Raw genomic sequence first — 26045 nt, forward strand, 5'->3', positions numbered from 1 at the left:
CCAAAGGGAAAGTTTTTTTATGCATTCCCGAGAACACTCTGGGAGGCTGGCGTGGAAAATCGGTGATTCTCCTTAACTCCAAAGTCTGCGTCCTGTGCTGGGACGGCTACCCAAAAGGAACTGCCGTCACACCACGACCTGCAGGCAGCTGACTACCGTGGCTAGGCAACGGTCCGCGACTTCTCGGGCGCTAGCCCCGCCTCCCTGGGCACTTCCGCCACCGCGCCGCTCAAACCTCCTCCTGTCATTGGCTCGCGCCTCGCCGAGGATGGGCGGGGGGAAATGCGACAGACAGTGCGGTCACTTCCGGCCCGGGAGCGCGCGGGTTGATTCGTCCTTCCTCAGCCGCTGGCGCTCGCAGCTCGGAAATGGCGGGTAAGTTCCCGGGAAAAGTTTAGCGAGGGGAGGAGGCGGGCGGATCTGGGCAAGAATGCTGAGGCCGCGGTGACAGTGGCCGCCGGGAACTTTCGGACTCTGGTCAGGGTTTCAGAAGGCCTGGCCGGATCGGGAGGCGCGGAGCTCGGAGGCTGGCTTCGAGTGGGCCGCGCTCGGCGCTCCCGCTCTCAGTGCTCGCGCTTCGCGCCTCCCGCGGGCCGACGGGCCCAGCCGAGGGACAGTGTGGCCGGGACGGAGCGCGCGGACTCGGCCCGAGAAGCGCAGCCTGCCTCGGGCCTGCTTCTCTCCCATTCCTTTTCGCCCACTGCTGCCTTGGCTGGGTTGGTTGGGTGCGTTCCCGCCAGCTGATTTTCATACTCGAGACCTCCCCCTCCCTCCCGGGCCCTGCCCACCTCGCCCGCCCTCTGCCCCCCTCCCCCCATCAACTTCTGTGGGAGCACGTCGCTGCCTCACCTTGCACAAGGGCTCGCTGTGGATATTCACTGCGTTTTCCTGAATCTCTTTCATTTTAGTATTCCTAAGATCATATTTGGGTGTTGTTTTAGAAAGACTTCTGTACTCCAAAGCTTCTCTTTTACAGGACTACTGCCCACTAATATTAATCTATTTGCCCTACTTTGTTCTCTCGAGTCTGTTCGCCTTCAACATTTAAGAACGTATAAATTGCTATTATTTTGAACTTGTATTGAGGCTGTCTTTGTATATTTTCTATTTTACAGTTACCTATCTTTTGAAGTGATGGAGTTTCTTTTTATCTCCCCCCCAATACCTTCACATTAGTATCACTGCATATTAAACACCCCATTTTTATGCAGAGGCTGGATATAATGCAAAGCTTGCATGTTCGGGGAAGGATTGTTCTACCAGCTAGAGGCTGTAGTGTAGGATATTGGAATACACTAGTGCTGCAAAAGAGATACCTTGTAAGAATTACATAAACATCTCAGCCCCACCACTTAACTAGTTTGGTGCCCTTCAGTTAAGCACCTTTCTATGCCTCATTTACTGAATGATAAACGGGATTGAGCTATCACCTATTTATAGAATTTGGGAGCATAACTAAACTAATATGTATTTTTACACATTAAATTGTGTTGCCTAGATTACATATAAATTCCTTGAAGTAGGTTCTGTAATCTGCTGTTGAGACAGGTTCTCAATAGGCAGCCCAGGGTGGCCTGCAACTCAGTCTTCTGCCTCAGACTCCTGAGTATGGGATTATAGGCTTGTCTCAAAGTGAGTTTTGTTTTCTTTCTGTTTTATAATGAGGTATTCATGCTCTATACATTTATTGAGGGCTATCTGATCAATGATCTGTTACATTAAGTCATATCCTTATCTCACTTCTAATAAACACCCTAAAGGTATTTAAATCACTTTCAACCAAACATTTCATAATCTCTCTCCTTTTAGGATTTGGTGCAATGGAGAAATTTTTGGTAGAATATAAGAGTGCAGTGGAAAAGAAGCTGGCCGAGTACAAATGTAACACCAACACAGCAATCGAACTAAAATTAGGTAAGTGTGTCATTTCAGAGTGATATTATGTATGTATTAGGTATGTATATAACATAATCTTTTAAAAACAAGTAAAATTTTATGTAGGAATCATTATATAATGGCATACTTTTGCATTTATTGAATATTCAGATTTTATGCAGTCTTGATTTATACCATGAACTGGATAGATGAGAGGTGGCAAGTTAAATCTATGGGAAAGATACTATGGCAGAAGTCACAGTTGCGTGTGCTCTCAGCTTCTTAAAAATATTTACTTTTTTTGCTTATGAAAATGATAAACAGTAATAGGTATTGGTGAGGCTATGGAGAAAAACACTCATGTATTGCTGGTAGGAATAGAAATGATACAATTTAAAAAACAGTTTGGTAGTTTCTTAAGAAACAAGCAAATTATGAACCAGCAGTTTTACTAAATACCTGTTCAAGACATGAAAATGCATGTGTAAGAATATGCATATTCATAGGAGCATTATTCACAATAGCTAAAATAGGGAAACAACTCAGATGAAACATCGATTGGTCGTAAGTGGATATAGTATAGCGGAATATGATTTAACAAGAAAAAGGAATGAAATTCTGTAGTTGTCATAATGGGGAAAAACCTCAAAAACATTATACTGTGTAAACGAAGACAGACAAAAACACCATATTGGATGATTCCTTTTGTATGAAATGTTCAGAAAAGACAAATCCATACAGACAGAAAATAGACGTTACCTAAGGCTGAAAGTAGAAAAGAAAGTAGGCATGATGGGCTTTTGTGCATGATAGAAATGTTTCAAAATTAATTTGTGGCACAACTAAGTTTGCTAAAATTATATTCATAAGTGAAAAATGCATGCTTATGAATCTGGTTGTGTTACTCTGTTTCTAAAATGTTTTTAAGATATTTTAATATTTATGTGTATGAGTGTATTACCTGCATGCATGTAAGTACACCTGTGTCATGCAAAACCTACAGAGGCCAGAAGAAGGCATCAGATCCCCTGGAACTGGAGTTAGGACAGTTATTAGCTGCCATGTGGTGCTAGGAATCAAACCTCAGTCTTCTGCAAGAGCAGCCAGTGCTCTTAACCATGGAGTCATCTCTCCAGCCACCCTTGTTTCTAAAATGTTAATAGTACATCATAGTAGTTATAAAGTTTAGATAAGAAGTTAAATGCAAATAAACTAACTTGACATATTATAGTTTAGTAGCTATTGACAAATTGCCTCCCCCAAAGTACCCATACTTTCAACAACATTTTAAAAATATATTTATTATTTATTTTATGTATGAGTATATGAGTGTATTGCCTGCATATAGGTAGATGCTCCTGTGTTGTGTAAGGCCCAAGGAGGTCAGAAGAAGGTGTCAGATGCCCTGGAACTAAAGTTATGGATGGTTGTTAGTGTGGGTGCTGGGAATCAAATCCATGTCTTCTGCAAGAGCAGCCTGTAGCCCGAGCTGGCCTAGAGCTCACTAAGTAGACCAGGCTGGCTTTGAACTCAGAGATACACCTCCCTCTGCCTCCCAAGTGCTGGGATTAAAGGGATGTGCTACCACACCTGATGTTCCTTCACATTTTAAAAAATTAAAACAATTTTTTAATTTTATGTGTATGAGTGTTTTGCCTGCATGCGTGTAAGTATACCACATGTGTGCAATGCCTATGAATGCCAGAAGAGGGCATCCGATTCCCTGGAACAAGAGTTAGTGATGCTTGGTAGCCTCCATGTGGGTACTGGGAACTGAACCCAGGTCTTCTGCAAGAACAGCAAGTACTCTAACTACTGAGCCATTTCTCCAGTGCCCTGTCCCCTGTCACCACTAGATTTTTTTAAAATTCCATTTTATTCATTTTTGTGTGTATGTACTCATGTGTATATGCAGGGAAGGTGAAGTGTGCCTGCAAAGGTCTGAGGACAATTTGTAGGAGTTCTCTCCTTCCACTGTGTGCATCCTAGGGTTTGAACTCAGGTGATCTGGCTTGGTAATGGGGTCTTTACCCACTGAACCATCTTGCTGGACCCCGTTTTCTAATTTGATAATTAAAATTGATTCTAAAAATCCTTTATATTTTGTTTTTTACTTTTATATGTGTGTCTGTTGCCTGCATGTATGTAAGTGCAGCCATGTCATGCAGTACCCATGGAGGTCAGAAGAGGGTGTTGAATTCCCTAGAACTGGAGTTAGGATGGTTGTTAGCTGCCATCTGGGTGCTGGGAACTGAACCTCAAGCAACCAGTGCTCTTAACCCTGAGGCATCTCTCCAGTCCCCTGAAAATCCTTTATAAATAGAAGTAGCCTCTTTGTTATCATGTCACAAATTTGTTTTTCCCAGTTTTGTCTTTTGACTTTGATTTTGCTATGTATAAATTCAAATATATTTTTAAGAAATTTTTATTTTATGTGTTTGAATGTTTTGTCTGCATATATGTACATGCACTTGTGTGTGCAATGCCCCTAGAGGCCAGAAGAGGCCATCAGATCCCCTAGAACTGGCGTTAATCTTAGTCACCATGTGGTGCTGGGAACCAAACCCAGGTCCTCTGTAAGAACAGCCAGTGCTCTTAACCATTGAGCTATCTCTGCAGCCCCAAAATATTTTAACTAGGGAAATTTGTGGGGTTTATGAGTTTTATGTTAGAAATATGGGGAAAAATTATCCATTAGTTGGAGCACCTCTCAGTTTTTTTCTTTTGTGATAGTCTTGCTGTTAGCCTAAGCTAGCCTCAAGTGCAGAGATTATAGGCAGGTACTACCCTGCCTGGCTTTTTTTTTTTTTTTTTTTTTTTGTTTTTTTAAATGCTCCCGCCGGCCGCCGCCAGCCACCAGCCGAGGGGTGGTCCCCCCCTGGCTTTCACTTGAGCCCCTGACCCATGGTAGTCACTGGCCAGAGGCAGTCGGCCCCTGACTCATGCACGCATTAGTTCAAGGCAGGTAGGGTGGGCAGCTTCTGCTGCCAACCCCGTGCACTCCACTCCACCCTGCCCTTCTAAAAAAGGCATCCATTGGTCCTGTTTTCATGGGTCCCGGGGGGTTCTGAAGCCTTTACACCTGGCTCTTACCTATTATTTTAACAATCTAAATTTTTTTTTTTTTTGTCTTTTTAAAATGTAATGGGCAGACGACACCAGGATTGATCTCCTTAGCACCTAAAACAAATAAGAAAATGAATTTTTCATATCTCGCATGGTGGTACATGCCTTTTATCCCCTCTGGGAAGTGGAAACGGGTATTCCAAAAGCTGGGATTATAGGCTTGCATATCTGGGCACAGTTGAAAGAAATTTTTTATTATACTAAGGTATATATTTCTTGGCTTATTGTGCCATTTTGTTTGGTCTCTGATCCATTGGTGTACTATTTTAATAATTATAATTAATACTTGGTATTGGCTCTCCTTGTTATTTAAGCATTTTCTAAAAGTTTTCTGTTTATTCTTCCAGATAAACTTTTTAATTAAGTTCCAAAAAGGTTATTTATATATTTTTTAACTGAAATTCTATTTAATTTTGTTTGGTTTAAATATCATCAACATCCTTATAGTTCTGGCCCTTCAGTATCAAGAGTAACTACTTATTCAGGCCTTTATAATGTTGTAGAATTTTAAACTTTATAGATAAACGTTTTAGTTTTTCCTTAAGTATTTAATCTGTTTTGCTGCTATTATAATTGGGATCTCTTATACTTTTTGGCTTTGCCCATAATGTACAAGAAAACTAGGAACATTGGTTTTTGGGTTGTTTGTTTGTTTGTTTGTTTGTTTGTTTGTTTGTTTGAGACAAGGTCTCACTTTGTAGTCCTGGCTGTCCTGAAACTCACTATGTAGACCGTAGAGATCTGCCTGCCTCTGCCTCCTTAGTGCTGGGATTAAAATTGTGTGCCACCATGCCTGGTGGAACTTTTTAATATATGCTTGTTTTGTATCAAAATCCAGTTTGGGAACTGGAGAGAAGGCTCTGCAGTTAAGAGCACTGGCTGCTCTTGCAGAAGACTCCAGCTCGAATCCCAGCAACACATGGTGTCTAACTATCTGTAACTTCACTTCCAGGGGATCCGGTGCCCTCTTCTGTCCTCCTCAGGCATTGCACAACATGGGTGCACATACATGCAGGCATAACACTCATACACATAAAAACAAAACAAAATATCCAGTTTGCTTGCTTCCGGGTTTACACATAATGACAGTAGTATTGTCGTGTTTGGTCATTCTGACCTTTACACTCAGAGCCAATTCCTTCCTTTCCTTAAACTAGTCTTCTTTCACTTCTTATCCTTTAGTCTTCCTGGATCTCCATCTTCTTTGGATAAATGATTTTTGAAACCTGTGGCAGGCATTGTGCTAGGCATAGGGGATATAATTTAATTCTTAATTATATAGTAGTCATACAGCTTTAACTCTTAATTGTATAGTGATCAATACAGCTCAGTTTTATCCAAGAGTCTTTCACTTGTAGCAGATTTTTTCACATTCTGTGGGACGTGCTGCCATGACAGGTACCCTCTTCTCCAAGAATGGTCACTATGTAGTAGTTACTATAGGAAGACTAAATCTTTTATTTCTCACATTACCAGTTTCTAAATGTAAAATTAGGTGGCGCTAATTATGTTAATAATGTGCTACCATGATCACTCTTGCCAAAACTTTCATTACCCCAAACAGAAATTCAACCAGATAAGCAAAACTCCCAGTATGCCTCTCTCTCCAGCCATTGGCAACCTTTAGAATAAAATCAGGACTTGCATTTGCTTATGGTATCTTGTAGGAATGACTTGTACAATATGGATAGAATCTAGACTAATGACTTACTTAATCTTACAGGGAGAAGCTGTGCTTTACAATGTAAGCAAACTCACTGAGCTATTTGGTCTTGAACTGGGCACCTGACTTTAATTCTCAGGAACTCACTTTGCCTTCCATCAAAGATAGTGATTGAATGTGGGGGTGTGTGGTTAGCATATTCAAGCACTCCATGCTGCCTATATTTCTCATTGAAAACTGAGAATAATTGAGAAGTTTGCTTGTTGTGTGTATGAGGGCAAGATCCTCTGCTAAGATGTGGGTAGATCCTAGCTTCCCATTTCCTCATTTGATGTTTGGAGATACTATGAATGAAAGCATGATGGGTCTGGAAAGATGGCCCAGCAGTTAAGAGCATTGGCTGCTCTTACAGAGGACCTGGGTTCGATTCCCAGCACCCACATGGTGGCTGTCTAACTCCAGTTCCAGGGGATCTGATGCCCTTTTCTGACCTCTTGGGCATTGCATAACACAAGTGCACTTACATGCATGCAGGTAATACATTCAGACACAAAATAAAAATAATAAATAAAATATTTAAAGATAAGCAGTATGGGTGAAGCCTGGCTGGGGAGCACAGTTCATGATTCTGAGACATCTGAAGGAATGGGAGAGTGCCTCAGGGTTTGAGTCCACTCTTGGCCTTAAAACTAATACTAAGAGTCAGGCAGATTCTTTATTCAGATATAACTGTAATGTGGCTTAGCAATGCCACAGTGTCTTTTTTGTCTCTAGACTGGCACAGTTCATCAGTCTTTTCATCTTTTGTGACCTTGGTAGTTTTTGAGATTATAGGACAGTTTCTTTGTATAATCTCCCTCAATTTGGGATTACGTGTTTCCTCATGGTTTATTTTAGGATATATGCCTTGTGTAGAAACATCTATCACAAAGTAGTGCTCTACTTTGTAACCTATCAGTTTTGCATCTAACTTCTAATTCTTTCATTTCTTTCTTTCTTTTTTTTTTGTCTTTTTGAGACAAGGTCTCCCTGTAGCCCCAGCTGTCCTAGAATTCACCGTGTAGACCAGGCTGGCCTTGAACTCACAGAGATCTGCCTGCGTCTGCTGGGACCAAAGGCGTGCACAAACAACGCCCAGCTTCATTTATTTCTTATTCAGTGGGCTCACTTACTATCTCTGCCTCAGCTTTGGAATCAACAATTCTCCCAAGAGTCCTGGATTCTTTCAGTGGAAAGTAGTATTTTTAGGCCATGGTTTGGGTGCTAGGCAAGCTGGTTCTGTTAGTGTTGTTCTAACATTAATGAGAGCATGTCCTCACAGTAGGCAGAACTTTGTTGCATTCTGTTTAGTCTTTATCCTCTGAAAGCTGATTACTGTTGTTACGTTCCTGTACTCAAATTTGCCTATTCTAGAGCTTTTTTTTACCTTTAACTAGAGATTGAACCCAGGGAGGGCTTCACAGAAGCTAACTATATGTTTTACTACTAAGCTGGGATTATAGACTTACAGACTTGCACCACCATACTGGCCAGCATAATGTTTTTGAGGGCAATGAATTGTCAGTAGTTTATTACTTTTTATTGCTTAATATTGTACTATTGTTTAATACATCTCTGTTTACCAAGTAAAAGATACTTGGTTCATTTCTGGTTCTTGTTTAAATAACTGCCTGTTTTGTTTTTTAAAGACAGGGTCTGACTCTGTAGCTGAGAAATCAATTTGCTGAGTCACTACAGAGTTGTGTGAGACAGTGTCAGGCTGGGACTGTAGCTCACTTGATACTGTTTGCCTAGCATGCAGGAAGTCCTGGGTTTGATCCCCAGCGCTGTGTAAAATAAGGTGTTGGTGGTGTTTAGCTGTAATCCCAGCACTTGAGAGGTGGCAGGAGGAAGATCAGGGGTTCAAGGTCATCCTCAGACACTTATAGAGTTTGCAACCACCCTGGGATACATGAGACCCTGTCTCTTTTTTTTTTTTTAAGGCTAATATTGGGGACAGGGCAGAGGGGATTGAGACGAATCAGAGGTAGCTTGTGGGGAGGGGACCTCTGCAAGACCTGCATGCCCCTATGCATATTCCTGCCCCCCAACCCCAAGCAGCAGCAGAAGGTAGATCTGATGGAAAATTACAGTGGTTTCCAGAATCTGAAAACAAGGCCAAGCAGGTTTGTTCACTGAAGCCTAGAGTTCCGTGTGTCAGGGAGATAACGTGCTGGGTTCATGAGAAGTCACAGCCACAGCTCCTAGAAGGCTGTCTTGCCAAAATGGTGGCCTCTGTCTAGGACTGATGGACTTGCACTTTCACAATGGAGTTGGTCATAAGGGCCCTATAGTGTCTAGCCCAGAACTACATGTTCTGACCCCAGTGTTCAAAAGACACAAAATGGGTACCCTTCTTGATGTTAAAGAAAACATGGGTGACCTGAAGGTAGACATTGCTGTTCCACTGCTCAGTGGGGTCAGGTACCACCAAGAATTCATTGAGAACAGTCTAGTTGGCATCTCGAAGTCTGACAAGGAGCCAGTATCTGCAGCCACTGTCATGTTGGGCTCCCTACCAGTCTGAGACAGCAATCTCCACCCTCCCACTGTTTATGAGATACTAGCTGGACTGACTTCCAAAGTGGTTTTGTATTCCCCTAGCATTGCGTTTGAATTCTGGTTTTGCTATATCCTCACCATTTATTGTCAGTTATAATAATTTTATCTAGTAAGTGGATAGTAGTATCTTGTGGTTTTAATTTGCTCTTCCCAAACGACTAATATTAAGCATCTTTTTCTTTTTTTGATCTTTTTGAGACAGGGTTTTCCTGTAGCCCCAGCTGACCTGGAACTTACTATGTAGACCAGGCTGACCTTGAACTCACAGAGAGCTGCCTGCCTCTGCCTCTCAAGTGCTTTGATCAAAGGCTTGCACCATTACACCCAGCTTAAATTAAGCATTTTTTTAATGTGGTCATTGACCATTTGCATATGTCTCTTTGTACCTCATCTTTTCATTTTTTTTCCATTTTTAATTGTATTTTTTTGACTTATTTATTTTTACATGTATGTGTATGTCTCAATGAGTGTGTGCAATGTGTACATGTGAAAACTAGAAAAGAGCATCAGATCTCCTGGAATCGGAGTTATAGGTGGTTGTGAGCTGCCTAATTTGGCTGCTGGAATCCAGACACTGTATCAAGTGCTTTTAACCACTGAACCATCTCGCCAGCCCTATATTTGTCCCCCTTTTTTTTTTATTTTATAAAAAGTTTTATTTTTATTTTATGTGTGTGAGTGTATTGTTTGCATATATATAAGTATACCCCTGTTGTGCAATGCCTTCAGAGGTTAAAAGAGGGCATCCTTAGATTCCTTGGAACTGGAGTTACAGATGGTTTGCAACTGTCATGTGGGTGCTGGGTCCTCTGTAAGAGTAGCCAGTGCTCTTAACCGCTGCGTCATCTCTCTAGTCCCTATTTATTGTTTTGGGTTTTTTTGGGGGGGGCGCGTTTTTTGGGGGGTTTTTTGTTTCGTTTTGTTTTTTTCGAGACAGGGTCTCACTATGTAGCCCTGGCTAACCTGGAACTTGTTATATAGACCAGATTGGCCTTGAACTTACAGAAGTACACCAGCCTATACCTTCCAAGAGACATAATTTATTTTGTGTGTATGAGTGATTTGCCTACATTGTATGTACTTGTATCATGTGTGTGCCTAGTGTCTGCAGAAGCTATAAGAAGGTATCAGATGATGCCCTAGAACTGGAGTTAAGGATGGTTGTGAGCCACCATGTGAGTGCCGGAAACTGAAACTTGGTCCTCAACAAGAGCAGCCAGCACTGTTGATTTAGTTGTATTTCACCAATTATTACTTTTTTTTTTTAATTGTTCAATTAAAAATATTTTCTTGAAGAAAAGGATGGGGAGATCAGTGAGGTAGTTAGGAGTAAGTAGTTCTGAGGTGCTGTTGCATAGTATAGTAGGGTGACTATTGTTATCAGTAATATACTAAGTATTTCAAAAGGCTAGGAAAAAGGATTTTGAATGTTTTCGCCATAAAGAAATGATGAATATTTGAGGAAATAAATACATTTAATCATATTTAAACATTACACAATGTATCTGTGTCAAAACATCATGGGCTGGGAATATAGGCCATTTGGTAGTCTGCTTGCCTAGTATGTATGAAGCCCTGTGTAAATTGGAGCCACTGTATAAATTGAGCATAGTATAGCACATCTGTGATCTCAACACTCCAGAGGTAGAAGCAAAAGGATCAGAAATTTAAGACCATCCTTGGCTATATATAGTAATTTTAGACCAGCCTAGGCTATATATAGTAAGTTTAGACCAGCCTGGGCTCCATGGGACCCTGTCTGGAGGGAAAAAAAGGAAAGAAAAGTGTCACTTAATTCTAAATATTTGGGAGATTTTCTAGTGTTTTATTTTTACTGATTTCTAATTTAGTCTTATATACACATAGTCTTACAAATGAGGTTCTTTTAAATGTATTATGATGTGTGTTTTGCCCAGCAAATATGGCCTGTTTGTTTGCTTTGTGTCCTAAGTATATTGAAAATAGTTTGTTTTATGGGGCTGGAGAGATGGCTCAACAGTTAAGAGCACTGGCTGCTCTTACAGAGGACCCAGGTTCAATTCCCAGCACCCACATAGTGGCTAACAACCATCTAACTCCAGTTCCAGGAGATCAGATGCCCTCTTCTGACCTCTTCAAGCTTTGCATGATATGAGTACCCTTAACATGCATGCAGGCAATATACTCATACACATAAAAATAAAAATAATAAATAAAATGTTTTAAAAAAAAAAAACTAAGCTGGGCATGGTGGCGCATGCCTGCAGTCCCAGCACTTGGGAGGCAGAGGCAGGCGGATCTCTTGAGTTCAAGGCCAGCCTGGTCTACATAGTGAGTTCCAGGCCAGCTGGGGCTACAGGGAAACCCTGTTTCAAAAAGACCAAAAAAATAAAAATAAAATAAAATAATAGAAAAACTGTCGGGCGTGGTGGTGCACACCTGGTGGTGGTGCACACCTTTAGTCCTAGCACTTGGGAGCTAGGTATATGCTAGGCTCTGATATGAGTCACATCCCCTACATTCTTGTATCTTGTTAATGAATTAACCTTTTTTTGTCTGTTTACGGAGCCCAGGCTGACCTTAAACTGAGGATTACCTTGAATTTAGGATTCTCCTGCCTATCTTTACCTCTTGAATACTGAGATTGCAGGTGTGCAACATTGTCCAGTTTATGTGGTGCTGGGGATTGAATCCAGGGGCCTGGTACATGTTAGGCAAACACTCTACCAACTGAGCTACATTACCCAGCCCTGAATTAGCTATTTATTATAAAGTGTTCCTCTTTTATCTCTGGTAGTAAAGACTAAAGATAGCTCTTCATCTCTCTTCCCTCTTTAACTCCTTGTCTTGCTTTATATTGACATTTACATCAGATACTGATCTTGTGATAAGATTTTTTAAAAGACTGGATTTTTATTTCTGTGTGTTTGTGTATGCACACATGTGTGGGTGCCTGTGGAGGTCAGACGGGGTGTCCAATGACCTGAAACTGGAATTACAGGCAGTTGTGACCCACCTGATGTGGGTGCTAGAATCCGAATTCTGCTCCTCTATGAGAGCAGCAAGTGTACTTTTTAAAAATTATATTTTATTATATTTTAATTATTTTTATTGTATGTGTATGAGTGTTATGCCTGCATGTATATAAGTGCACCTATGTCATGCAATGCCTGCGGAGGTCAGAAGAGGGTATCAGATCTCCTGGAACTGGAGTTATGGATAGTTGTTAGCTGTGGGTACTGAGAAACCTGAGTCCTCTGCAAGAGCAGCCAGTGCTCTTAACCACTGAGCCATCTCTCCAGCTAGATAAATTTTTGTTTTTTGTTTTTTGTTTTTTTTTAGTATGTGAGAAATTATAACATGCTGATGTTGATGCCTGTAGTATATAAGACAAGGAAAAAATACTAGAGAGGAAAGGGGATATTTGTAAAGTTGATATCTTTGAAATTTTTTTAAATTTTTTAATCTGTAGAGTTGATATTTTTGAGAATTTAGAATTTTTTTTTTTTTGAGACATCTTTCAGAAGAGGAGAAAGTACTCCATTTGTCAATTGATTAGCCTTAGGAGGAACATGAAGAACCTACCATAGGAAGAAGAAAGAAGTCGAGTCCTCTGAAAGAGCAGTATGCACTTTTAACTACGGTTCTCTCTCTCCAGTCTTTAGTGACATAGATTTTCACAGAAGGAAAAGTTTTAGTGCTTAAGAATTCCTTTTTTTTTTTAAGTGGGGAGAATGTTGGTATGGGGGTTTTGTTATTGTTGTTTTTAATGTGTATGAGTGTTTTGCCTGCTTGTATGTAAGTATCCCCATATGTGCAATGTTTATGGAAGCCAGAGGAAGGCATCAGATCCCCTCTAACTGGGTTGTTAAGGATGGTTGTTAGCTGCCATGAGGGTGCTGGGAACTGAACCTGGGTCTTCTGTGAGAGCAGCCAGTGCTCTTAATGGCTGAGCCATCTCCCCCTCCCCCCCTTTTTTTTTTTTAAAGACAGGGTCTCCTGGTAGTCCCAGCTGGCCTAGAACTCTGCTATATGGACCAAGCTGGCCTTGATATCACAGAGGTCTGCCTGCCTCTGCCTCTAGAGTACTGGGGTAACCATATAGCCTTTATTGTTTCTTGAGACAGTCTCTCTATATAGCCAAGACTGACCTGGAATTTGCTATTTAACCCAAGCTGGTCTTGAACTTGCACTTCTGCTCTGTCTGTCCTCATATTACAGGCACATTCTGCCATACCAGGCTTATTTCAGCTTTTTATATTACATATTTGTCTATCTATTGGAGTAGCATGTTTTACTGAAATTTTGGAAAGTACAAAGAGTAGAAGAAGTAAAAGTTAAGTTATTCCTCAGTTGCTATGGTATTATAATATGGCTGTGGATCATTTTATTATGTATTTATAGTATCTCTTTTACAAAATTGAGGTCACAGTGTTACAGTTCATTTGAGTTGTTTGCTTGCTGTACAGACATAACTGGATTGTAAAGACTTAAAAACATTTAATATTTCTGTTATCAAGCAGAGTTTGCACTTGTGTGTATTTGCCAGATTGTGAGTCAACCTTAGATTTAATGTCTTACCATCTTGCAGTTTCTGTTTTGAGACATGTTATAATGTAGCCCATGTTGGCTTTGAATGTCTTACATAGCTGAGATTGACTTTGCTTCACCTCCCAAGTGCTGGAATTAGTCATATGCACCACCACCCATAGCTATTTCTGTTTTCTACATACCAAATTCCATGGGCAAAATGGTAGAGTCTAATTTGGATAGAAGATCAATTGTAGGAATGATATCATAGATGGGCTTCTCATAATACTTGGTCATTACTTGCATTCCATGTCTCTTTACCCATTTCTGTCAGATTGTTATATTATGTACATATAAGAGTCAGTAGATTGAAATTAGTTTTTCAGAAATCTAGAGATTTCCAGATATTTTCAAACATTTGAAATTTAACAGTTGGATATTTTAAGTTAATGAGCCTAAGTATTTAACTATGAAATATTACATAAAAATAATAGCAAATTAATGAATGCATGTGATCTCATCACCTGCTTTTCAGGTATTTATTTTTATTTATAGATACAATCTCATGTATTCGATCTAGGCTGGCCTTGATCTCATTATGTAGATGAGAATGACTATAGATTTTGATCCTCCTGCCTCTACCTGTACCCACTGTGTTGGGATTACAGGTATGGATACTACCACACCTGATTTTTATATGGCTCTGTTGATCAAACCCAGGGCTTAGTGCATGCGCTAGGCAAGCACTCTGCCAGCTAAGTTATATCCCTTCCTCTCCTCTTTTTTTTTTTTTCCCCAATTGTTAATATGAGAAACTTAAAGCAGGAAAATTTGGCCAATAACATTGATAAATCCAACACCTACTTTTAGGAATTAACATTTCGCTTTAGTTTTAGTTTGTATTTTTAACTTAGTTTGTATTTTTGTTGACTCATATGAAAGATTTCTGTACATTCTTGTCATAGCATGTTTTCTGATAGAACTAGTATTCATATGTATACATAACCATAATACATTGTCAGAGCTAAGAAAATTGAAGGTAAATCTTTATGGAATTTCTTGATTCCTCTGATTATCCTCAAAATCCTTTACTAACTTAAAAAAAAAAAACTTGAAGCAGGGTAATACTTTGGCATCCAGTGACTAACGTCATTGACCATGAAGACTACTAAAATTTTTTCATCTATAAATTTGTCTTATTTTCATCTACATAAGGACTTAAGTTTTTTGGATTTATTATTTTTATTTTATGAGTATGAGTGTTTGCCTGAATGTATGTAAGTGTACCCATGCATGCAATGTCTGCAGAAGCCAGAAGAGAGTGTTGGATCTCCTGGAACTGGAGTTACAGGCAGTTGTTAGCCATCATGTGAGTGTTGGAATTTGAACCTGGGTCTTCTGCAAGAGGAACCAGTGCTCTTAACCGCTGAGCCATCTGTCCAGCACTACTTTTTTTTTTTTTTTTAAACCCATTTCTATCATAGATTGATGGAGACTGAAGTTGAGGGTATTCTCAAGACTAGGAAATAGGAATTTAATGTAGCTGCTGGTACTCGAGGACACCTAAGTAGTTTTGCAAGAAAATTTCAGTGCTGTCATTTTTCTACTACCAAATTACATTTTTATCTTATTTACTCATTGTGTGGGGACTTGGGGCGCTGCACTTGTGGCAGTCAGGGAACAACTTGTGAAAGTTCTCTTCTACCATGTGGATCCTGGGGATTGAACTCGGGTTGTCAAGCTTTTTACCCACTGAGCCTCATCACCAGTTCAACTTTAGGGCTTCTGGTAAATTTTTCTTCATAGATAATTGTATCAGCAAAGTGTCCAGTAATATCAACACTCACAACAAATACAAATAAAGGAACAGAAACATAACCCATTTCTATCATAGATTGGTGGAGAATGAAGTTGAGGGTATTCTCAAGACTATAGGAAATAGGAGTTTAATGTAGCTGCTGGTGCTCAAGGACACCTAAGTAGTATTTACAAGAAAATTTCAGTGCTGTCATTATTCTACTACCAAATATTTCCTGTTTTATATTATTCTTAAAAGTATAGTAAGATGTGTTCAAGGGTATCAACATTTTCTTTGCTTGTTTTACAGTGTAGGGATGGAACCCAGGGTCTCACTGAGCTATCCCCTCATCCCCATGCAGCATTATTTTTAATATGGGGTTAACAAAAAACAAAAAAACTGGTAACAAAATAAATGTCATCTAGCAGTCCAAAACAGTGATGGGGGCTGGTGAAATGACTCAAGCCACACAAACCTCATAACCTGAGTTCAGTCCTCAGAACTCAAATAAAGGTGAAAGGAGAGAAATGACCACAGAAAGTAGTCCTTTGACCTCCACACACAAGCTGTGGCTTTTGTGTGTATGCACTTACAATGATAAATTAAGTTGCTTTTTTAAAAAAAACAAAAGTGTGGTGGAGTATTAGGGACACCATCAAACTCAGGTTATCCTTGTTCTCAGAATGTAATTGAATAGCAGTGTTTTCATTTCCTGGGTGCTATAGGTTTTGCTTACAACACAGTGCCCTTTTTGTTTTATTTTCTACTTTAAATTGTGTAGAGCCCGGTGTGGTGGCGCACACCTGTAGACCCAGCACTTGGGAGGCAGAGGCAGGCGGATCTCTGTGAGTTCAAGGCCAACCTGGTCTATATAGTGAGTTCCAGGACAGCTGGAGCTACAGGGAAACCCTGCTTCCAAAAGACAAAAGACAAAAAAAACCAAAACAACAACAACAAAAAACACTGAATCAGGTGCCTCTGTCATACTGAGTTTTCTAATTCTTAGAATTCTAAGTAGAGTTTTGATGCTGAAGCTTTAAAAGTATATTCTAGTTTTCATGGTTCACCAGTCTCATGAGAATCTAGTGTAAATGTAGTAGAGAAGTGATTTTTTTAAGTAAGAAAAATGTTGGTTGTATCCTAGCTATATTGAAATTCTTGAAATAAAAATGCCTATCACCCTTGATCTCTTTAATATCTGTATTTTTTATTCTTTTGAACAGTTCGTTTTCCTGAAGATCTTGAGAATGACATAAGAACGTTCTTTCCCGAATATACCCATCAGCTCTTTGGGGATGAGTAAGTAACTTATAAAATATTTGCCAAATTAGTGTGGCCAAAAAAAAAAAATTACTTAACGTTTTGAAAGTCCATGGGCTGGAGAGATGGCTCAAAGGTTAAGAGAAGCAGAAGACCCTGGTTTGAATCCCAGCATCCACATTGCAGGTACCAGTTGTCAGAAACTCCAGTTCCAGGGGATCTGACACCCTCTTCTGTCCTCCTTGGCACTGCATGACATAGATGCACTTACATTCATGCAGGCATAATGCTCATACACATAAAATAAAAAGTAAAAAAGATGTGAAAGTCAGACTTTTTTAAAAAAATTTTATGTGTATGAGTGTATTGCCTGCATGTATGTGAGTGCACCCGTGTCGTGCAATGCCGCGGAGGTCAAAAGAGGGCTTCGGATTCCCCTGGAACTGGAGTTAAGTACAGTTTGTAGCCGCCATGTGGGTGCTGGGAATTGAATCTGGGTCCTCTGCCAGAGCAGTTACAGACTTTTTTATTCATATTTCATGTAATTTATATCTTAAAATATGTATTAGAATGGTATTTTTTGCATTGAGATACCACTCTTATGTAATGCCTACTATTTACTGCTATAAATGCGTTCTCTTTTAAGTCTCACTGAACTGTTAACCATTGTATTATTTACTACTTTGTGCATTTAGTGGAACTGAGCAATTGCCTGAGGATTAGAGTTCAGATTCAGACAGTCTGACTCCAGAGCCCATGTTTATAATTACTATTTTTTTAGTTTTGCATACTTCTTGTTATACTACTTCTAGTATAGACTAAATCCCCCTAAAACTAGAAAACTCTATTTGATGATTAAGTTAAGCAATTTGAGGAATTTAGTGTGTGCATATAGTATTTGTGCCCACGTGTGGGGGATGCACGGAAGCCAGAGGGACGACACTGGGTGGCCTGCTCTATCACTCTCCACATTATTCGTTTGAGAGAGGGTTTCTCACTGAACCTGATGTGAGGTGGCACCAAGCCCTAGCTATCCTCCTGACTCTGCCCCACAGTGCTGGAGTTAGAGCATATGCATGGACACCTGGCTTTTACGTGGTGCTGGGGATGCTGCCTCAGGTCCTCATGCTTATGTAGCAAGTATTCTTTACCCACTGAGCCATCTTCCTAGATGCTAAAAGCAACTTTAAAGATATGTCCTGATATATTTAGCACATTCTTTCATTTCTTAGACCTCTACATTGCTGATATAGTCAATTACTATTTTCTCATTTTTTTTTCCTTCTGATTAGAACAAAAACTGCAAAGGTACAGTGAATACAATTTTCTTTATTTGGATTCAGCTTTTTACTGTTGCGTTGTTTTTAAGATAGAGCCTCATAAAGTCCATACTGTCTCAAACTTGCTCTGTAGCAGAGACTGGCCCTGTATTTCTGATATACCTACCTCTCCCAGGTGCTAGTATTATAAGCACGCATGACCATGCCTGTTTAATTTTTACCCAAATTTGATTTTATAATTTTTCCATATATAAATATTTTATTGTATTGTTGTTGAACCATTTGAAAGTAGGTCACAGTTATATCTTGATCCTGATTTTGAGTCTTACCCTGAATTTAGTAGGCATTTCTTGAATATAAGGACTAACCATGGTGAACTGATCAGAATTCAGGAAATTTAACATTAATGTAGTACTATTTTCTAATGTACAATATGTTTTTCAAATAATAACTTCCAAAACTTTTATAACAATTTCTTCCTCCTGGATCCATTTTCGAATCACGTTGCATTTAGTTGCCATAACTCTTTGTTCTCCTACAATATGAAAACGTTCCTTAGTGTTTGTTTTCTATAAACGTTTGTAAACAGTATAGGCTAGGTTTTTTGTTTGTTTTAGTTTTGCATATGACCTTTATTGAGCTTATCCACCAGAGTGGAAATAATGTCTGTACAGAACCAAATGTTTGTTACTATAACTTCTGCATCACAATTAAAGTCCAAACAGGCATCCTTAGTCTTCAGTTGTCATTTTTTTCCCAGTCAGAGATTCGTGGATGTGTGGGATCACACCACTACCAGCAATTGTAGCCTTGATGAGAGAGTCTAATTCTTCATCTCCACAAATGGGAAGCTGCAAGTGAAGAAGAGTAATATGCTCTACCTTTAAGTCTTTTGATGCATTTCCTGTCAATTCAGGTACCTCTGCGGTGAGGTACTCCAGGATGGCTGCGCTGTACACGGCAGCAGAGGTACCCTCCTGTCCGTGGTTGGTTGTCCTGGATTTCAGGTGTCGGTGAATACAGCCCACAGGGATCTGCAAGCCCCCCTGCCTTTGTCTTGGCCTTTCCAAAGTCCTTTCCAGTCTTACCATTAGCCATCTTGGATTGTGCTGAAGTATAGACAAGCAAGGCAGAGGAAAAGGCCAGTCAGACACAGGCGAGATCCCACTGCCTACTCCTCTGTTGCACCACTAGTCAAACTGCCAGTATAGGCTAGTTTTACAGAAGTCTCATTTTAATTAATTTCTTACAAATTCAAATAGTGCCTATTTTTTTAAATTCTAAAACAAAAGTAGTATTGTATCCTTCATGTCACATCAGGAGGCCATAATATTGGTTTATGCCATTTTTGGTTGGATAACTTAGTTAACTTAAAAGAATCTGTCAGATTTCTCTTCTAGACAGTTAAAAGTTTTTTTCCTATTGTAATTTATGAGTAATCTAATATCCTGTGCCCCATTAAACTCTCATGTAGTTCTAGCATCCATTGATGATTCTGCCTAAATCAGTATTTTACTATGATTATAAAATGGGGATTTTCTAACGCTACATCTATATGGTAGAGAGTCAACTCCTGCAAGTTGTCCTGACACCACCCCCATACATGTACACCATCACCATATGGATCCTGAGGTTCGAACTTAGGTTATCACTTGCCCTTACCCACTGAGCCATCTTGCGAGCCTGAAATATTCTAAAAAATCCAATGAGTTATAATCTATTACTGGTCCTAATTTTGGTGCCTTTTTTTAGTCCAGATTTGGCAACCAGCATACTTTCAGATATTTTTTACTCCTTTTGATATGTTCTCATCATTTTAGAGATATTCTAGTATAATAAGGTGTTTCAGATTCATGTTGAACTTTTCTCTTTAGTTCTGAACTTGACCTATTTCCCAAGGAACTCTGATTTATTACAGCAGGAAAGAATATTTGAACATAGTTAACATTTAAAATGTTTTTGTTCATGATAGTTTCTTCTATTATTTTTAATATCATTTGTATATTTCATTTAAAAAAGGTACTTAACAAAATTTCTGAATATTTCTTATTAATATATCAGCAGGCATTTTGTCTACTTTTAAATATTAATAATCATATTATATGTAGACTCATTCCAAAATTTCAACATTTCACATTTTTAAATTTCTTTTTTAAAGGTTTATTTTTATCTATGTGTGTGCATGTGCCTGAGTGAATGCAGGTGCCTGCAGACTCCAGAAGGCATCAGATTCCTTGAAGCTGGAGTCATAGGTGGTTGAGAGCCACGTGATGTAGGTGCTAAGAACTGAACCTGGGTCCTGTGAAAGAGGAGGAAGTGCTCTTAACCTCTGAGCCATCTCTAGCCCCAACATTTCATATTTTTAACAGATTTACTGGTATTCTAAAAGTAAGATACTAGAAACAATTGTAGAGTCTGAAAAGAATCTAAAAGATTATTTTTCTTTGGGGGGGATTTTCATCTTTAGAGGGATATTTATTTTAATATTTTTATTTTTTATGTGTATAACTATATTGCCTGCATGTGTGTAAGTGTACCCATGTTGTTCAATGCCCACGGAGGTCAGAAGGCTTCAGATCCTCTGGAACTGAAGTTACAGATGGTTGTTAACCGCCATGTGAATATTGAAAATCCAACCTGGGTCTTCTGCAAGAGCAGCCAGTGCTCTTAACCACTGAGCCATCTCTCCCCTGGGGATATTTATTTTAAACTCATCCTTTTGCTGTTAAAAATTTCTTCTAAGGTTGAGTATAGCTCAGGTTGTAGAGCATGTTTGGTCTCTAGAAAAAAAAAACAGAAAAACCCAACCTCTTCCTGTGGTAACTCACTGGATAAGCTCTAGTTTTCAGGTACTGCTTCTTCATGACATGTTGCACATTCATCTATTTGATATGTGTAGTATCATTGCAAATGGGTGTGCTTGCACACCATTATTCTGACTTGAACAGGTGACAGTCACATAATGGTGATCACCCTATACCATATGATCCAAGCATGACATGGTCCTGATTCAAGTGTCATTGCCACTCTTTTTGCCTGGCAGAGTCCCTGCAATGAACATCATTTCAGTAGCCTAGACAGAAATCGAGAAACTGCTTTTTACAAGTACTCTGTCAGAATTCAGTTTTTAAAAAATTCTAAATAAGAAAACAGCTTTTCTGGGATAAATTGCATCCATGTAGTTCATTTATTTAAAATTTCTAATTCAGTGGGTTTTAGTATATTCAGAGTGGCAGAACTGTACTACAGTCAAGTTTAGAATGTTTTCATTACTCTTACCAAAAAGCCCTTTTCCCCACTCTAATTCTCTCCAGTCCTGAGCAGTCAGGAACCGGCTTTCTATCTGTAGATTTACCTGTTCTGGATATTTCAGAATTCAGTCTTATCCTGCATAAACTGGAAAACAGAATAACAATGCTATGTGATGGTAGGGAGCAGAGTTGGGACTCATAGATGGGTTTAAATGTAGTTAGTGCTTACTACTTTGAGCAGCTGTGGATGCCAGTGATAAGTTAAAAAGGGTCTACCCAAGGCTAGGTCTTGTTGTGTAGCCAGATTTTAGCTTAATATTACCCATGTCATTTGAAATGCCTTAATCATAGTAGCAGGGTAATATTGTCTAATGTTTATTGAGCACATAAAATATGCTAGTCAATATTGTAAATGTTTTACATTGAACTTAGCCATTTAGTCCAAACAGCATTCCTAAATTAGGTCTTAGTATTCTCTTGTACATGCAACTGAGGCATAGTTTCATTGCAAATGGTTTTTTTTTTCTTTATTTTTTAAACCAAAAATATAGTTTAAAAATCTTAAAATTGCCCACGATGTTAAGTTTGTTTATATGTGTATGATTGATCATTTTGATTACTTGGCAAAAATTCACTTTGGCTGTTTTTGTTTTTCATTTCAGTGAAACTGCTTTTGGTTATAAAGGTTTGAAGATCCTGTTGTATTATATTGCTGGTAGCCTATCAACAATGTTCCGTGTTGAATATGCATCTAAAGTTGATGAGAATTTTGACTGTGTGGAGGTAAAAACAGAAATACATTTATTTTAGCTGTTTTCCATTTGTATATATGAAAATTTTTGAAGTTTTAGAGAGGAGAAATTGTAACTTAGTTTCAGAATCACGTACTCATTTTAGTTATGGGAAGTAATTGTCTTTCATTTAATCCTTTCTGATACTTAACCTATTCGTTTCCTGGGTGAACTTCATTAAAAAAAAAACTTTTATCAGTTTTTTTTAACCAGCTTTTGTTAGGTTTTTTTGTTTTTTTGTTGGTTTTTTGTTTTTTTTTTTTTAATCTTTTTGGAGACAGGGTCTCCCTGTAGCCCCAGCTGGCCTGGAACTTGCTATGTAGACCAGGCTGGCCTTGAATTCACAGAGATCCACCTGCTTCTGCTTCCCCAGTGCTGGGATTAAAGGCATGCACCACCACTCCCGGCTCCAACTTTTGTTTTAATTGTAGACATACAAGATACTAACTTCATTCTTAGAAAGCAAAGAAAATCGAAGGCAGTATCTAAATTCTTTTTTCTTTTTTTTTGAAACAAGATCTTGCTCCATAGCCCAAGTTGACCTTGAATTCTTGATTCTCCTACCTTTGCCTTCTAAGTGCTGTGTTTATAGATGTGAGCCACCATACCCACTTTTAAGTTTTCTACTTTTACTTCTTATAGAATTTATTTAAAATTCTCTTGCTGAAATTCTAATCTCAAAATTTTGCTAATATATGCTTTTATAAATGTAGATAATTAAGGTGATTGTATTAAACTATTTTGAAGCAAGTTTCAAAAGATACAAGAGCCAGCAGGATTAAAAAGTATATGTATCTCAGTTGCTAAATTAGTTCCCTTTTATCTTTCTGGATTAGTTATTTGGTTATAAGCCAAATTCCTTCTGCCACATATTAGAAATTTCATCTGCAAATTTTATTTGAACATTTTCTTCCTTTTCCTAATAGTGCAATCCCACCCTAGCCACCCACAAAGGAACATAACACAGAATTCTTTTGTTGTAGAGATGGCATTTTAGAACAAAAGAACATAACTTACAATAAACTGAATATCTGGTTGTCACGTGGGAAAAAAAAAGTATATGTATCTGTGATAGGCTAAATAATAGCTTTTAAAAGATATCCATGTCCTAATCTCTGGAACCTTTTACTGCTACTTGATATTGCAATCAAACACTTTGTAGACATGATTAAGAATTTTGAGACTATTCTGGAATATCTTGAAGGGCCCCTAAATGCAACTATATGTATCCTTCTGAGAGGGAGGCAGATGATATGATGACATGTGTCCACAAGCCAAAAAATGCTTAGCCATTAGAAACTGAAAAGTGCTAAAGAATAGATTCTCTTCATCCAGGACGGGGAGAACCCCAAGATTATAGGTTAGTGTGGTGGTTTGAGTGAAAATGTCCCCTATAGGCTCTCATAGGCTCCAGGTGTTTGGACATTTTGTCCCCAGATGATGGCACTGTTTGGGGAGGTTTTAGAAGGTGTGGCTATCCTGGAGGAAGCATGTCACTCAGGGTGGGCTTGTAGAGTTCTTAAGCCTTGCCAGATCTGTAGTTGTTCTCTTGCTTCCTGTGCCTGTGAGATGATGTGAGAGCTTAGCTTCTGCTGCTCCTGCTCCAGCGACCTCCAGCCACTATGCCTCCCCGCCGTGACGGACTATAATTCCCCTGGAATCATAAGTGCAAATAAATTCTCCTATAAATTGCTTGGGTCAGGGTTTCTATCACAGCAACAGAAAAGTGACTAATACAGTTAATGATACTGATTTTAGACTTTCCCTCTTGACAGAATAACTGTTGTAAGTTACTGAGGTCTTGGTAGTTTGTTAGAGCACCACAGGACTAATTGGCATTTTCATACCAGAAAGTGGGGTACTACTGTACCATAACTAAAGTCTAGAAGTAGCTTTGAGAATGATAGAGATGGACAGAATTTGTGGTGTATGATATTAAAAACAGATTGCCTTGAGTACACTGTTGGTAGAAATATGGACATTAAGGTTAGGAATCACAATGAAGTTAGTATAGGAAAGTAAGCCTACATTATCTTACAGAATATATATGCATTATAAACATAATTTTGGCAGAAAGGTTCTTCTGTTGATGGTCCCAAAGAAAATGAGAAACAGGAGGAAAGGATATCCTCATTAAATAAGGGGCAGAAAGCCTGGCTGAATTTTGTCCTGTTGTTATGGAAAGAACTTAGAAGCAACTGGATTTGGATATTTAGATGAGAAGATTAAAGGGTATGACCTGGTTACTGGGTGCTCACAGTGAAATGAGAACAAAGATAATTGAGGGAAGATGTGTTAAGCAAAAAGGGTCCAGGAATTGACTTGGGAAGTTTTCAAGTCTACTAGATGAAAGACTAAAATCAGGAGACTTAACTGTTAGGAAAGGGTTCTAGAGAGAAAGCTAATGGTGTGACAGAATGACCTTTTGTTCTAAAGAGGTTAGTCGTAAATCTCTTGGAGTCTTCAATCACTAGCAAAAAACTAAGAATTGTAGAAGTTTTTAAATGATGTGAACCCTTGAGACATACACAAGTGACCCATAAGGATTATAAGATTCTCAGCAGCAAAGTTCAACTTGTACTAGAAGAATAAAGTGAAGAAAGGTTGACTAAGGCCCCAAATTCCATGATCAGGAACCAGGCTATTAAAGTGTCCCTTTCACAAAGAAGGAAGGATGGCAGTGGAGCTATGATTGCTTCTAGGCCTTGAAATCTGACAGAATTTCCTGTGCTAGGTTTTACATGGTTGCTTGGAACCAGTGACTCTGCTGCTGCTTCTCTTTCAGAATGAGAAAATTTAACTGTTGAATATACTTATCCCACCAGTGAATTTTAGAAACAGTAACCTATTTTCTAGTTTTATCATTGTGGGTTTTTGTTTGGTTTTTTTTTGTCTTTTTGAAGCAGGGTCTCTCTGTAGCCCCAGCTGTCCTGGAACTCACTGTGTAGACCAGGCTGGCCTTGAACTCACAGAGATCTGCCTACCTCTGCCTCCCAAGTGCTGGGACTACAGGCGTGCGCCACCACCCGGCTCATTGTTGTTCTTTTTGAAATAGGAATCTTTGAGGACCTTAAGAAAATTATGATTTTAGACTCTGTTTTTCGACCTTCCTTGTTTAAAGGCATTGAAATTTCAACAATTACCTCACAGAGATTTTTGTTTTGTTTCATTTTTTAATCCCATTTTGTCACTGGGTCATACTTAGAAAATTGAGAATTACATTTTTTTTTCATAAACAGGGTTTGTTTGGGGTTTTGTTTTTTTTTGTTTGTTTGTTTTTTGCATACACTGCAAGAATACTGCCTATAACTGAAAGTTACATTCTTACAGTAAAATATCTTGTTCTTTGCACTCACAAATCCAGCAAATTTAGTCATCATAATTATTATATTGTTAATACTGTGCTGCATGCAACTAGGCAGAAGATTAAAAATACAGAAAACAATGGCGCTTTTATGTCACTACATTCTAGATGGCATAACTTTTCTGAAAAAGTAGTTGTTTCTAAAATAGCTGGGTGTGGTGGCACATGCTTTTAATCCTAGCACTCAGGATGCAGGCCAGCCAGGGCTACATAGTAAGACCTGGCTCAAAAAACAATGTATTAATAATAGTGAAACCGACTTTCTGAAGGCTTTAACTTACTTGAATTTCTGACTTTTCCTGTTATTTTCTTCTTTCTCTCATGTGCCATGCCATTAACGCTCGGTTAGGTATCGTTCAGTATTAGAAATATTTTGAATAGTATTTGGTCTTTTTCTTTATTTTCTTATACTTCCCAGCCATATTTAAAATTACTAAACTTGATAGATAAATAAGTAATTGCATTTGTTCTGTCTAGTAGTTTGTATCTTTTAGGAGTTTTAGATTTTTTTTTCTGATCTAAAAGTG

General features: G+C 38.8%; 1 protein-coding gene and 1 pseudogene across 1 annotated transcript in view; one reads left to right on the forward strand and one right to left on the reverse strand.

The window, feature by feature from the left end:
* Window positions 1-254: 254 nt before the first annotated feature.
* Hat1 (histone acetyltransferase 1) overlaps window positions 255-26045 on the forward strand; it is a 53840-nt gene continuing 28049 nt past the window's right edge. Inside the window, exons 1-4 of the mRNA XM_008855260.2 lie at window positions 255-375; window positions 1810-1914; window positions 16796-16871; window positions 22026-22146. Coding sequence (XP_008853482.1) covers window positions 369-375; window positions 1810-1914; window positions 16796-16871; window positions 22026-22146 — 309 coding nt within the window. The 5' untranslated portion in view covers window positions 255-368. The remainder of the gene's footprint in view (window positions 376-1809; window positions 1915-16795; window positions 16872-22025; window positions 22147-26045) is intronic.
* On the reverse strand, window positions 18738-19210 carry LOC108490050 (annotated as a pseudogene).

This window comes from Nannospalax galili, unplaced genomic scaffold, assembly GCF_000622305.1.
Source record: "Nannospalax galili isolate Female #2095 unplaced genomic scaffold, S.galili_v1.0 scaffold346, whole genome shotgun sequence".
Taxonomy (NCBI): domain Eukaryota; kingdom Metazoa; phylum Chordata; class Mammalia; order Rodentia; family Spalacidae; genus Nannospalax; species Nannospalax galili.